We start from the raw sequence: 13,118 nt of genomic DNA, 5'->3' as shown, positions 1-13,118 counted from the left end.
TGGCGGATAAATTCTGGCCCGGTGCAATCGTGCTAAGCTAAAGCCGAGGGGCTCGCTCTCCACCCGCCCCTCTGGCTGAGTTGGAGCGACGGAGCTTGGCTTCGTCTGCCGTCGTTAGGGCGTTTTGTGCTGTCCACACTTTACTGCCATTTGCTCGGTGATCATTGTTGGCTCGGTGTTGCGGAGTCGGACTGTACCCTATGTCATATAAGACGATCGTCCCCCCCTCACCTAGCAATTCTCGCATCCTACACACCATCTACCACCCCACCATGCCCATTCCATTCTCCTTCGCGGCCCCCTGCTACGACCGGATGGTCCCTCTAGCGACCGGCGAGATCCGCCCCGCCGGCCTGGACCTCAATTTCGTGGAAGTGCAACACCCGCGCGACGTGTTCGATCGCATGGTGCGCAACGGGGAATTCGACGCCTCGGAGCTCTCCAGCAGCGAGTTCATCACGCGCTACGTGGCCGGCGACCGGACGTTTACTGCCGTGCCGGCGTTTCCGCTCCGAACGTTTCGGCACGGGTATATCGTGGTGAATACGGATCGGATCAAATCGCCGGCAGATCTCGCGGGGAAGCGTGTCGGCGTGCAGCTGTATACAATGACAGCGGCGGTGTGGATTCGGGGACTGCTGATGCATGAATATGGGGTCGATTTGGGCAGTATAACCTGGGTGGAAGGGCGGATGGACGCGCCGGGGGCGCATGGGAAGCCGTCGGTGTTGATTCGGCGGGTCGGGGATGATGGGCCGTTGGCCCGGATTGAGAAGAATGAGAGCGGCAAGTCATTGAATCAGTTACTGGTGGAGGGGGAGATTGATGCGACGATCGGGGCGGAGGTGCCGGCGTGTTTATGGGACAATGAGCAGTCGCCGCAGATTCAGCGATTATTTCCGCATTACAAGGAAGCGGAGAAGTCGTATTATCGAAAGACGGGCATCTTCCCGATTATGCATCTGGTGGCGATCCGACGGGAGGTGTATGAGAAACAGAAGTGGGTGGCGACAAGCTTGTTCCAGGCGCTGAATGAGTCCAAGGAGTTAGTGCGGAAACGGACGTATATGCCGGGGATGATTCGGTGTATGTTGCCCTGGCTGCGGGAGGCGTTGGAGGAAACGGTCGAGGTATTTGGGGAGGATTGTTGGCCCTATGGGATTGAGACGAATCGCAAGACGTTGGAAGCGCTGGTGCAGTATCTGTATGAGCAGGGGATGATTGAGCGCGTGGTGACGGTGGATGAATTGTTTGCTCCGGTGCAGGAGGCGCCATTTGTCCTTCATTAGATCCATCCAGTTGGCTACATAGTACTAGAGACTGATCCCACCCATCATTCGGATTCTACTCTAAGCATCATTCCACCTTACATAGTACACCGTACATAGTAGTAAGAGGAGAAGCCCCTACCCAAGGCATTACGATGCATTTAAAGCATTTAAATCAAGACTAGAGAGATTGAACGGCTCAGTCCACAGCTCCCAAATCGCTAAAAGACTTCATCAAGGACTCCCAAAGAGCTTGTCAGCACCTGTCGATGTAGTTTTTGTTCAGACCTACAGCCTGAATCCACCTCAAGTTCCAGTTCAAACCTATACTATGTACAGTCTAAATCTATTCTGGGGTCTTCCCCCAGGCTGAAGCGGTAAGCAGTACAGTGAGCAGAGGCAATATCCATCAAATTAATGACTCCTGAGCAAGAAGTCCAAAAAAACTGCCACATTTCCGAAGCCCAGTCAAAGCCGATGATGTCGAGGACGAGCTAGGTACACACGGCGCGGACAACGCAGCAATGGGCAGCACAATATAGAGATGGGACAGTCCATAACCGATGATCGAACCCAGACTGGGGACTATATATGCTGGATAGTGTATCCTTTCATGGTGTCGGACAATCGGTCAACATACCAAGCGGGCTTCAGAATTCAAAGAACCGTCTTCATTACTATATCCTATGGATGGGAAGAGTCATCGTACTGCAAGATTTGAAACTCGGATGTTTCCATACCACAGGATTCTGTATCAGACATGTTCCAACATGAGTCTTTTGCAGGGTTTGGTCTCATGGAATACTTGAAAGAATAAACCCGGACAACGACCTACATCATTAAGAAGGGTCGGGCTCAACATATTGTCGCCATACGACACGGGAATCTTTCACAGAATCTACGAATTCAAGCTAAAAGAGGGCCACGCCAGTCTCCCAACCAAGACCAGATATTGAAGTGTCTTCGATCAAGACAAAGAATTTATTTAGAAAGGAATGTTCCCGCCCTCGTTTTCAATGCGACTTCGACTTGGCACTTCGAACGGCTCTGGGGAACAACGAAGATCAGTTCCAGTTTGTCAACTCCCTCACCACCAGTGACACGAGCAGAGCTAGAGTCCTCACATCTTTACGATTGTGGTAGAGATCTCAAGTCTCGATTCATGGACAGTCTCCGCAAGCATTGGGTTCATGCTTGACACGTGGTTGTATCTAAGGCGAGCATTATTCTATCAACAAAGAAGATGTACAAGATACTAAACTTCCATGGTGTCTTGAGGCTTTGGTCGGGGTCATGGCTTCAATCACAATGTTCTAGTCTGGACACATCACGTCAAAAAATATTCAAGTCTGTGCCTAGAATGTTCAAGTTGGAGTCTTCACCTGAGAAATCCGAGTCTCATTGATACAGCTGAGGTGGTTTTATGTCGTCCACACATGGAAAATATCATCAGTTCTAACGAATATGGCCCATTATTATTCAAAATGTTCATCTAGAGCACCAATGACCCGAGGTGAATCAGCAGCGTGGCTGAATCCCGCGATCCAATGAAAAACCCAACGATACTCCCACACCACATCATAGCACTCCTCGTATCTACAAAGTGGAGTAAGTCCATTTCTCTCATGACGACCGATCCCAAATTCTAAGGTAGAAAAATATATCACTATATCTTGGTATTCAACAACCGCCCGACACTTTGCTGCACTCCTTCATGTTAGTAACATGAAGGGCAGGCATGCTGCTGATGTGGTGGTGGAACGATTAATTTTCGTGTTGTACTTAGGAACTAGACCAAGATCCCAGATCTAACTTATGTCTGCTAAAGATTTCTCATATTCGAAATTCTTTCATATGATGTGACAAAAGCACCTAAATACTATTCTTTCATGAGGTCTGGATCTCCGACGCAGATGTGTCCAGGAAGTTACTTGCAGAACTGATCATACGAAACAGTCAAGGCGTGGCATCGTGGTGTGGTGACTGCCTGGGTTGGGTCTAGTCTACTAATGTGATCAAAATGGGCTATGTTTGATGATTAGATTAACTAAATAGTACTTTAGATATCTTTGATAATATGGTAGAATTAGAGAATTTTTCTAGATATTTCTAGCTAGCTATACTCTTATCGATTTTTTCCCTCTTCGATAAAGAGCTGGCTATTGGCAGATAGTATTCGTTCCTACATTCCGATCAAACACCTGCAAGCGATAGCCCAAATAGATATCCAACATCACCGGTATACCATTGTAATCCTGGATATTTTCATTAGAAGTGATTAGGCCAGATCCGAATGACGAACAATCCGAAACGACTGATCGGAGCATCTATCGAACTAGGCCCCTAGCGAAGCTCTCATAAATTATACAAAATGGCCTTTCTGGGGCATTAAGGCCGTGGCCAATGCGTAAGTGCCTTCGACAATTGAACGTCTTCACTAATACGAGGGACTTTGAGAATTCAGGAAGATGATGGAGTCATGGTCCCGATGCCCCTGTGTGCTGTGAGGGACGAGTAGGTTGGCGTAAACTGGACATCTTAGCTGGTCAGACTTGTTCTGCAGGGGGTGGCAGACCTCTGTCTCCTAGCATTTGCCGAGTCGAATACTGGAGTGACCATGTCGTGCTTGTCAATAGGCAGAGGTGATCTAGTCAACGGCTGACATCTATTGCGTCTCAAGAAGAACCAACAGGTAGGTTCTTTCGATGGATGGTTGTGGTGATTCTATACAGCTTCCCAAGTCATCATCCAGCCTCTGGATATTCCTGTCTCTAGAATCTGTGAGCACCCATGGTAGTTCGATGGGATGCGTAGCAGACCTCATGTCATAGCCATTTCCTTACCCATGGAATGGCGAGGGATTCATTGTAATCACCTCGATGGCTAGAACTTTCGATCAGCATAGGTCTTATCCCAACAATTATTTGATCTGACCTGGTCAGATGAGCTTCGTATTGAGTGATCAATAACCTGCCCTGTAAACAGTCTCGTCCGGGCAGAGTCAGTTGCGTCATGAGATATGGTATAGATTATCTTTCATGAGTGAATGCCGATCCTGTTCATCCTTTCGGGTAGAATACCCAGTTCCATTCAAGTCAGAAATACCGCATGGCGGTTTTGCGAACAGCATCCATTGTTTTAAATATTGCAATGTAGGTTATATCCCATCTGTATTTGCAACCGTAACAAACCATACCATATCAATCCGAATGATCGCAGCGTTGATGCTGACTACCTCTTGCATGAGAGTTCCTTGCACATCCAATGTTAAGATGATGTCACTGAAGTTGATGTATGCTCATATGACAGCAGGTACATGCTCGAGAATTGATTCCTCCATGTCAGATAAGAAGATCCGAGGTATATCATCAGGCTCGGAAGATGAGACAACGATACCTTTATCCGCAATTGAATTTTTGGTCTGCGCTTTGTTCACCTGGAGTCTTGTATATACTCAAGCGAGACACGCTGCCCTGCTCTCAATTGAACCATGAGGTTAGGAAAGGAGGCATTTGAACACTCTCACTTCAACTCTCTCCTTGTTCATGAGTATATCGTCTGACTGCTCCTTTCTCCGAGAATCAGACCTGGTATCGAAATACCATCCATTTCTGTAGACGTAGCTAACAGGTATCAATGCAAGAATAGACCATGATCTGCACCAACTAACTCGATCCAGGAGATAACAGCGCACAGAATAGAACAGACACAACAAGTCAAGACAATTAGATTGTCACCTGGTCCCTTGCGCGTTGCCTCATTACACAATAATTGAATGATAAAAATAAGTTGATTTGCATTTGTCAAGAAGCTTTTTTCTAACCTCGCTGTAGTGGATTTTTCGTGATGAAGCCTTTTATGCTTAGATTCATGTTCTTGGGTATGGCGAGGAGGGGATTTTACATATCTCCCCGAGGTTCCCACGAATTTCCCACGTCATCCTTCTTCGACGGAGTCGTTTGTTTATTCTCGGAGTAAAATGTTATACCGATTGTAGGGTCTGCAGGTAGGTATAAAGTACCTATCTGACACCATCCCGAAAGGGTTCTAAATCGCAGTTTAGAGTTCCAACCTTGAGGTCGAATCGAAATGTTCATCTGATTTCATCAAGCTTGTTCCAGTTCTTGTCTAGAATTCACCTTTGTATCCTGGAATGATATGGATACTTTGTAGGAAGAGAATTGTCCTAGCGTCCTGATTAGCGCCGGATATCGTGGAGTATGCTGATAGATAGCATACTCGTTGGGATGTTATTGGATATGGCTGTCGTTCTAAGGACGTGGGTATAAGGGTGTAGAGATTGCAGCGGTCGTATCGAGAGAGGGATATATACCTGTCTGTCTAGAGGAAGCCTCTCACTGGGCGGTATTGTGGTTCCGTAGCCAGTTTGCCGTGGTCGCTCTTAAGTTCGGGTAGTAGTGTTGGTGCCGTGCTATGCTGGACTATTCTGGGAAAGACAATCCTCCTTGATGCGCTGAATCATGCTCAGGAGGGATCCATTTTATGCCAGATACTGTATCTTCTGATGGAGCAGAGCCGTTCATAATAATCCTGAAGTACTTGCTGCTGGTATCAATGAGAATAGCAATGCTGGTTTTTTTTTTCTAGATGATGATGAGAGACTAATGGGAGTTCTGCTGGATTTGCCAGTAGAGATGCTGATTTATCAGGATTTAACAGACGATATAAAGGTAGGAAGAGAGAAAAATAGAGAATTAAAACATGTTTACAAGATGCGAAATGGTTAATAGAATCAGTCACTGATATAGTCACTTGAAATTCCATTCGAGAATTAGCTGAATATTATTTTCGAGGAAGATTGATTATTAACTTAGATCAGGTAATCCCTCATCTTGGTGACATGCCCCCTAGTCCAAGTTAATACAATCTACCAGCCACTAGGCCTGTTGAGTCAAACAAGGCATTGCACACGGTTCAACTCGGATAATTAGAGGGCTCGGATACCCGGGTAGGCTGGTGCTGCAGGGCATAGAACCACTGCCACCTCAGCTGGCCTTCTGGTGCGGGGTTGATAGCGTCACTGGCCAGAGTAGTGTCAACGGTCATGCGGCAGTTCAAATTTTGAGACAGACGTCAGCGGAGCACTACCCTGGTCAGTTGTAGTTTACTCCATCCGGAGTACTGTACAGGTGCAGAATCTGATGATGGAAGAAAATTTACCCATTACCCAGCTCTCACGGAATCGAGCCAAATAACTGAAAAGCCACAGCCAAGAATGGGAATCTAATTATTACAAATAGAAAGGAAGACCGGCATGTGTTCGGAACATTCCGTAGCCCTACCTCCTGTCTGTAAATAGTACGCTGTGGATGGTATTTGCAATACCAAGGCAACACCATTTGGCTTCCCCTGGTTGGCCGCCCACTCAGCCCTATAGGGGGCCCCCACCGGGCCGCCCGCACCCAATGAAGGCGCTGCGCCGAGGACTATATTTATGACCGGCGCTTTATTGCGTCTCATCCCTGCCCCCATTTCTGTCCCCATTTCTGCGACCAATCCTGCTAGTTCACAGCATGCCACCACCACGTCATCGCCCGGAACACCCACCGCTCTCCCAGCGTGAAAGGCAGCGGTAGTGGCCGATGAAACGCCCACCCAAGCCCCTCCCGCAGCTGCATTTCCACCACTCGCCGCCAGTCCACTTGGTGCGCAAAATGCAGTGGAAAATGATGCTGACTGATCGATTTGATCGTGCAGTCCATCTTGGGGTGCTCCTGGAGGTCGACCTGCGGTTGAAGCAGAGCCGGCTGGTCGCCTTCCAAGTCTAGCTCAACGCGCAGCGATCCTGTGCTTGTAAACTGACGCACTTGCACCGCCAGATCATGAGTGCGGTTATGAGGATCGCGGGCGTTTTTATCGTGTACAATCGTAAGATCGATCAGAGGATGTCCGGAGCTCTCGATCAGGTGGTGGTGCGAAGGATGCGGTGCCAGGTTCACCTGGAACTGGCCTTCGACGATCAGATTCGGCGAACACGGTTTGTGGTGGACAAAAACCCGGGTAAAGCGGAGAGGCAGGTCGATCAACTCCAACGACTGAATCACCACTTTCTGGGCAACGCCCCCATTCTCCGAGGTCGTTCGCCGTGCGAGCCCGTTGTTCACATAGCGAACGATATGGTCGCAGATCGGCCCCTGGTACATGTGCCAGAACCGCTGGAGGACCCCATTCGCCCAATCCACCGTCTCCCCACGGGAAAGTATTTTGCGGGCGTGGTATCGTCGGCATTCGTCGCGGATGATGCGCTGCACTCGGGTCAGCGAGACCACGGCGTAGGTTCGACATATTGCCAGGACGAAAAGCAACCAGGTGAGTCCGAGATCGAGACGGCCCACGATCCAGGAGACCAGGCAGACGGCAACGATGATGCGGGAGTCGTCGTAGGTTTGCTGAACAAGTTCGATGAAGTTGAAGGTCTCGGGGGTTAGCTTGGGCTTCCCCATGGCGGTTGCGACAGCAACAGACTGTCTGAAGTAGAGATCGGGTGATGAAAATGGCTTGGTCTATGTATGCTCAGTTCTTGGAAAATGTGAGGATGCTGGGGTAAAATGCTCCATGGTCACCTCGACCAGCATGATGGATGGTTGGGGAAGAGCGGTGATGATGACGCGCGAGACCCTTTATACCGACCGCAGGCTGCTGCCTCTGCTGCAGGCTGAGCCACCACAACAGGAAGGATGGACGCTACAGCCAAGTGATGCGGTAATGCAAAAACCATGCATGGTGGAAATGTATTGCAGTCATACCGACATTACGGGTAACTTACGGCCAGGGATCTCCGCCAAGGTCCCTTGCCCATTCATTCATCCATTCTTCCCCTTTCCTATTATTACCTCAGGCCCATTTCCCTATCAACGCCATGATGCCCGCCCCCAGCAATACGCACAAGAGCATCCCCAGCAAATGCGACCGTCGCTTTGTCCGATCCGGGTCAAACAGAAAGTCGCGCGCTAGTAATTCCACCAGTCCGCTGTAGATCAGAATTCCGGCCGAAATGGCATTCAACACTCCCTGCACAATGTTCGCCGTCTTGGATCCCGAGTTATACGTCGTGCGCACCCCCAGTCCGATGGCGATCGCAATCGGCGTCGTGAGACCATACGCCATGCAAAGAATCCACGGCAGCAATTGATGTCGGCCAAAACGAAGTGCAGACATTCGAGCCCCGATCCCAAGCCCCTCAAACGCCTGGTGGAAAACCAATACCGGGTAGAGGGTGGTGAACTCATCGCCGGTGACTCCCAGATTGAGCCCGATGATCACAGAATGGAAGATGATACCGAATTCTAGAATCAGAAAGGCGGCAATGTCCTTGCGGAATGAACGCTCAGACTCAAGGGATATGGTCTCTTGAGACTCGGGCTGCTTGCGGCCACCAGAATCACCGCTAACCGTAGTTTCGTCATCGCTTTGAATGAGCTGGGCTTGGACCAGAAAACGGTCGGTCGCGTCGTGGTCTCTTTCTACGCCGTATATGCGCTCGACGTACACCTCCGATGCCACGTCCATCAGGAAGACCATGATGACCGACGCAAGGACAATGGCCGCACACCAGGAATAGTCTGCCCAGTGTCCGGACACGCCCACACAGGTAGTAGTGCCGATACTCTCGTACGCGGGATCCAACAGATGAATGAATGCGGTGGCGACAATGACACCCGTGCCGAAATATCGGGCAAAGAGATAGACAGGATACGGAATATTCCATCGCGGAATTCGCTTAGCCACCACGGGAAAAAGTGTGGCTGCCGAGGAGGTGATCAGGATCACAAAGATGGATGAGATACGCGCGCCTAGGTGTCCATTGTAGTCATTTTCGGACAGCTGCAAATAACAGTAGATGTCCTCCACGCTGGCCGTATTCAAATTCACGTTGGTTGGATCGAACGACGCCATGTTGTCTGGTGAGTGCCTTGTCCTTATGCGGAGGATCGACATGTTGATATACCCGGCCCCGGGGTACCTTGGGGAACATCAGCAAAGATCAGCCTGGCCACAGGGTCCCTCCCTACGCCATGCTTGGCCCTGTGACTATCCTTGCATGCTCTCTGGCCAGGCAGCGCACCAGGACTCCAAGTAGGAGCTCAAGCCAATAAGACCCCAGTACTTTGCAGCTGATCACTTGAAAGGCTCTCGCATGCTGACTAGATGCCTTGTTTGATGCCAAGTGACTGGAGCTAGTAAGCCGCATGTTGAAAGGTGACGCATCCAGGTCCGCCATTAGCAGCCAAGGGCAAAAAGCTATCGTATTCGACTTGATGGTGCAGTCACTGAGTTTAACGAACTCTGTGCTGCGATGGCCATAGAGTGGGAGAACAGCCAAAGTACGAGGCAGGATGATGAAAAGCATTCAATGAATGGGATACCTGATTAGCCCAGTTCATGGAAGCACGGACAATCCGCTGCAAAACATGGACGTAAGAAATGGTAACTATTTGGAGGCCAAGTTGACTCATCAAAGTACCTGCTGTCACCTCCTCGAATGAGAAGCCCTCATTCCGACCACATTGTTAACCTCGCAAATGACCATTTGAGCGCGTGTGCACTGGATAATGTCTGCATGACATGCCTTCAGTGTCTACTACGGTCTTGCAGCACCACCGTGTCAAACTGGTGGCTGTGACCTTCAGCATATCTGCCATTGATGAGACTGATAATAAAGTCCGAGACGCATCCATGCTTTGAGTCGCAGTCTGACTAACAAAATGGCACCCAACTCATTTGTTTGCACCATCGGTGAGCGGATTAAACGCCTGAGCCTCAAGGGTATGTTGACGTCCACACTAATGGAGATCTTCATTGCTCCCATTCAACCCGGTCTCTTCTGTCTCTTCGAAGGTCCCTCAAGGCAAGGTGTACCAAAGTCAAGCGGCAGGTATATCTGGGTGAGACACGGCCGAAGTATCTGGAACAGCAAGACGATCTTTGCGTCAGTGTCAGGGTCAGGCAATCGCCAATTGGCTTTCCACGCTGTCAGGTCCTCAGAGTTAATTTCAAGTGCGGGTTGGAGATGACGAGTGGAGGAGGATTCCCGGTTTTCAATGGGGTGGAGTGAGGTTAATATACACAAGAAGTTCTGACCGACAAATAACTCTTACTACATTGGAAGTGGAACCTCTGTCCGATCCAAGATGCCAGCTTTAAAGTGTGGCCTGATGGCTACACTTCATCCACTGCATCGCCAGAGACGGGTTGTGGAGCAGCCCTCGTCAGCGATCCCGCGTCGATTAATCTGGCCGATGCAGAGACAAGCAGAGCGGAGCCTTCCCCCCGGCACACGGAACGATAAAGCTATAGCACGGCATGCTATGAAGCCACGAACCAGTAGCCGTTTGGACAAGTTTGAATAGGAGTTCATGACGATCGGCTGGGGTCAATTAAGTGTGGAGCCTATTTTGACGATCGCTGGTAATGTTTTTCCACCTTCAACACGTCAATCTGAGTCAAAAGTGCAATGGAAGATCGTCAATGTCTCGGACGATCTGGAGACTGTGCTGGGCGTACCGTGCATGGCCAGGCTTGGCCTCGCTGACACGACTCAAGCCGTTGCACGATCGGCGGACGGGACAAAAGCGTCGAGCCAGCTGGCTTGAGTTTGTCCCGTCTGGGAGTTTCACCATTCGATCCGTTATCAATCTGCGACGCGCTCCGCCATGATTGACATGGCCGTTTCCATATTTGCTTCCACTTCCCGTCCATGCAGGCCGCCGGGACCGACACAGCAAGTTCTTTGAGTCGTCAACTATATAACATCCATTGACATGGTACGAATCAGCTATCATCACGACTCCAATTCCACGCTCTTTTCATTCCCACAGTTAGCTTGACGCCTTTCTTTCGTGAGAGCTGCTGGTTCAGTCCTTCCTTTCGCATCCGATACTTCAATTTCTTGGTATTCGGTGCTGAGGCTCGTTGCAATGACCCTCCTTCGTCATCTTCTGACGGCAACTGCCTTGCTCAGCGCCTCTGCTCAGGCGGCGCAAGGCGTCACTGGCACAGCTTTCGGCTTTGCAAGCGGCACTACGGGTGGTGGTGATGCTACCCCCGCTGCGCCCAGCGACATCAGCGAGCTGACGTCCTGGCTATCGGATAGCACCCCCCGTGTCATCCTCATCGACAAGGAGTTCAACTTCCTGGGCAGTGAGGGCAAGTGCACCGACTGTGAATGCTGCGTTCCGTCTTCCAACACCTGTGGCAGCTCTGGCCAGAACGCGGTCAAGCAGAATGGCTCCGACTGGTGCGGTAGCTATCCCACCACCACATGCACGTACGACAACGCTGGTATCGAGGGCCTGGAGGTTGCCTCTAACAAGTCCATTGTCGGCGTGGGGAGCTCTGGTGTCCTTCGCGGCAAGGGCCTGCGTCTGGTCAACGGTGTCAGCAACATTATCATTCAAAACATCCACATCACCGAGCTTAACCCCCAGTACATCTGGGGTGGTGATGCTATCACCCTGGACGGTACCAACAACGTCTGGATTGACCACGTGAAAATTAACCTCATTGGTCGTCAGATGTTTGTCGCCGGATATGAGCCCAGTATGTCTTCACACTGTATCAGATAAAGTCCGGTACTGATGATTTGCAGGCCACCATGTGACCATCTCCAACAGCGAATTTGATGGCCAGACCAGCTGGTCTGCCACCTGCAATGGTCACCACTACTGGACTGTGTCAGTTCCCTCCTTCCTCATATTTGTCGGCACCATCTAACCTTGTCAGTCTTGGATACGGCCACAACGACCAGGTCACCTTCGCCAACAACTACATCCACCACACCTCTGGTCGGTCCCCCAAGTTGGAGTTCAACAGCTTCTGGCACGCATACAACAACTACTGGTACAACAACACCGGCCATGCCTTTGACGTTGGCGAGAACACCCGTGCCCTGATCGAGGGTAATGTGATGGTCGATGTCAACACTCCTCTCCTGGCCGACAGCAACCCGGGTGCTGTTTTCGCCGTGAACTCCAGCGATGCTTCCACCTGCACCAAGGCCCTGGGTCGCACCTGTGTCGCCAACACCTTGATCAGCTCCGGTACCCTTTCCGGTAGCGACAGCTCCGTTCTCAGCAGCTGGCCCTCGGGCGAGTCCGACATCACCGTGAGGTCTGCGAGCAAGGTTGTCGCCTATGTTCTCTCCAACGCCGGTATTGGCAAGCTCAACAACGGATCTGGTTCCTCCAGCACTGTTGCCGCGGTCGCCACCTCGGCCGTCGCCAAGCGTGCCGGCCCCGAGGATGGTGCTCCTTTCGTGCCGGCCTACTCGCAGGCTGGCCCCGGTGCCTCTGCCGTCCCCAGCCAGCGCTCCTGGTCCTGGAGAAAGGTCAGCACCAACGTTCCAGCTCCCACTGGACCTCCCGCGGATGAGCCTTTCCAGGGACTTGGCGCTCCTGTTCAGGGCTCTGGTGCTCCGGCTCCTCAGGCCACTGGTGGTAAGCCCCACCACCACAAGGGCCATGGCCATGGCTCCCAGGGTAGCTTCGGTGGCTTCGGTTTCTAAGCTGTTTGTGAAGTGAAAAGACGCATCCGTGTCCTTCATGCTTGTCGCTGAAGCAGTTAGGGACTTTGTGAAGCCCCTAGATCTTTATCTTCTTTGTACATCACCGGCATCTTGCCAGATTTCTATAGAGCCTTATTAGTCAATATATTCCTTCCAGACGGGCTCCCCTCATTCCTCGGGCCATCTCAAACTGGATTTTTCTGGCTGTAGTAGACACAGACCTGGCGATGGGTCCCATGATTAGTCCTTCAAGCAAATGTGGCATATTTAAACCAGTAGAAAGAAGTCGTTCGTCTTTGATCTTGAAATGCGACTGAGAAGTTCTA

The 13,118-nt window shown here is 50.6% G+C and overlaps 4 protein-coding genes across 4 annotated transcripts; 2 read left to right on the top strand and 2 right to left on the bottom strand.

Annotated features, from left to right (window-relative positions):
* Window positions 1-272: 272 nt before the first annotated feature.
* BO80DRAFT_346701 (dihydroxyphthalate decarboxylase) lies at window positions 273-1,289 on the top strand (the record flags this gene model as incomplete). The annotated part of the gene is made up of 1 exon (XM_025715381.1): window positions 273-1,289. One exon carries the CDS (start codon window positions 273-275, stop codon window positions 1,287-1,289), a length of 1,017 nt encoding a protein of 338 aa, XP_025579148.1.
* Window positions 1,290-6,422: 5,133 nt separating this feature from the next.
* Window positions 6,423-7,928, bottom strand: BO80DRAFT_209530 (uncharacterized protein). Its single transcript, XM_025714295.1, has one exon. It carries the CDS (start codon window positions 7,730-7,732, stop codon window positions 6,791-6,793), a length of 942 nt encoding a protein of 313 aa, XP_025579147.1. The 5' UTR covers window positions 7,733-7,928; the 3' UTR covers window positions 6,423-6,790.
* Window positions 7,929-8,123: 195 nt separating this feature from the next.
* On the bottom strand, window positions 8,124-9,185 carry zrfA (high-affinity Zn(2+) transporter ZRT1; the record flags this gene model as incomplete). The annotated part of the gene is made up of 2 exons (XM_025715382.1): window positions 8,124-8,621; window positions 8,682-9,185. The coding sequence occupies 2 exons, from the start codon at window positions 9,183-9,185 to the stop codon at window positions 8,124-8,126; spliced, it is 1,002 nt and encodes a 333-aa protein (XP_025579146.1).
* Window positions 9,186-11,076: 1,891 nt separating this feature from the next.
* On the top strand, window positions 11,077-12,862 carry BO80DRAFT_209535 (polysaccharide lyase family 1 protein). Its single transcript, XM_025714296.1, has 3 exons — window positions 11,077-11,828; window positions 11,878-11,962; window positions 12,012-12,862. The coding sequence occupies exons 1-3, from the start codon at window positions 11,207-11,209 to the stop codon at window positions 12,790-12,792; spliced, it is 1,488 nt and encodes a 495-aa protein (XP_025579145.1). The 5' UTR covers window positions 11,077-11,206; the 3' UTR covers window positions 12,793-12,862.
* The last annotated feature ends 256 nt before the right edge of the window (window positions 12,863-13,118 follow it).

The sequence above is a fragment of the Aspergillus ibericus genome (assembly GCF_003184845.1).
Source record: "Aspergillus ibericus CBS 121593 unplaced genomic scaffold BO80scaffold_5, whole genome shotgun sequence".
NCBI classification, from domain to species: domain Eukaryota; kingdom Fungi; phylum Ascomycota; class Eurotiomycetes; order Eurotiales; family Aspergillaceae; genus Aspergillus; species Aspergillus ibericus.
The sequence above is the reverse complement of the archived record's forward strand: the minus strand, read 5'-3'. Positions and strand labels throughout refer to the sequence as shown.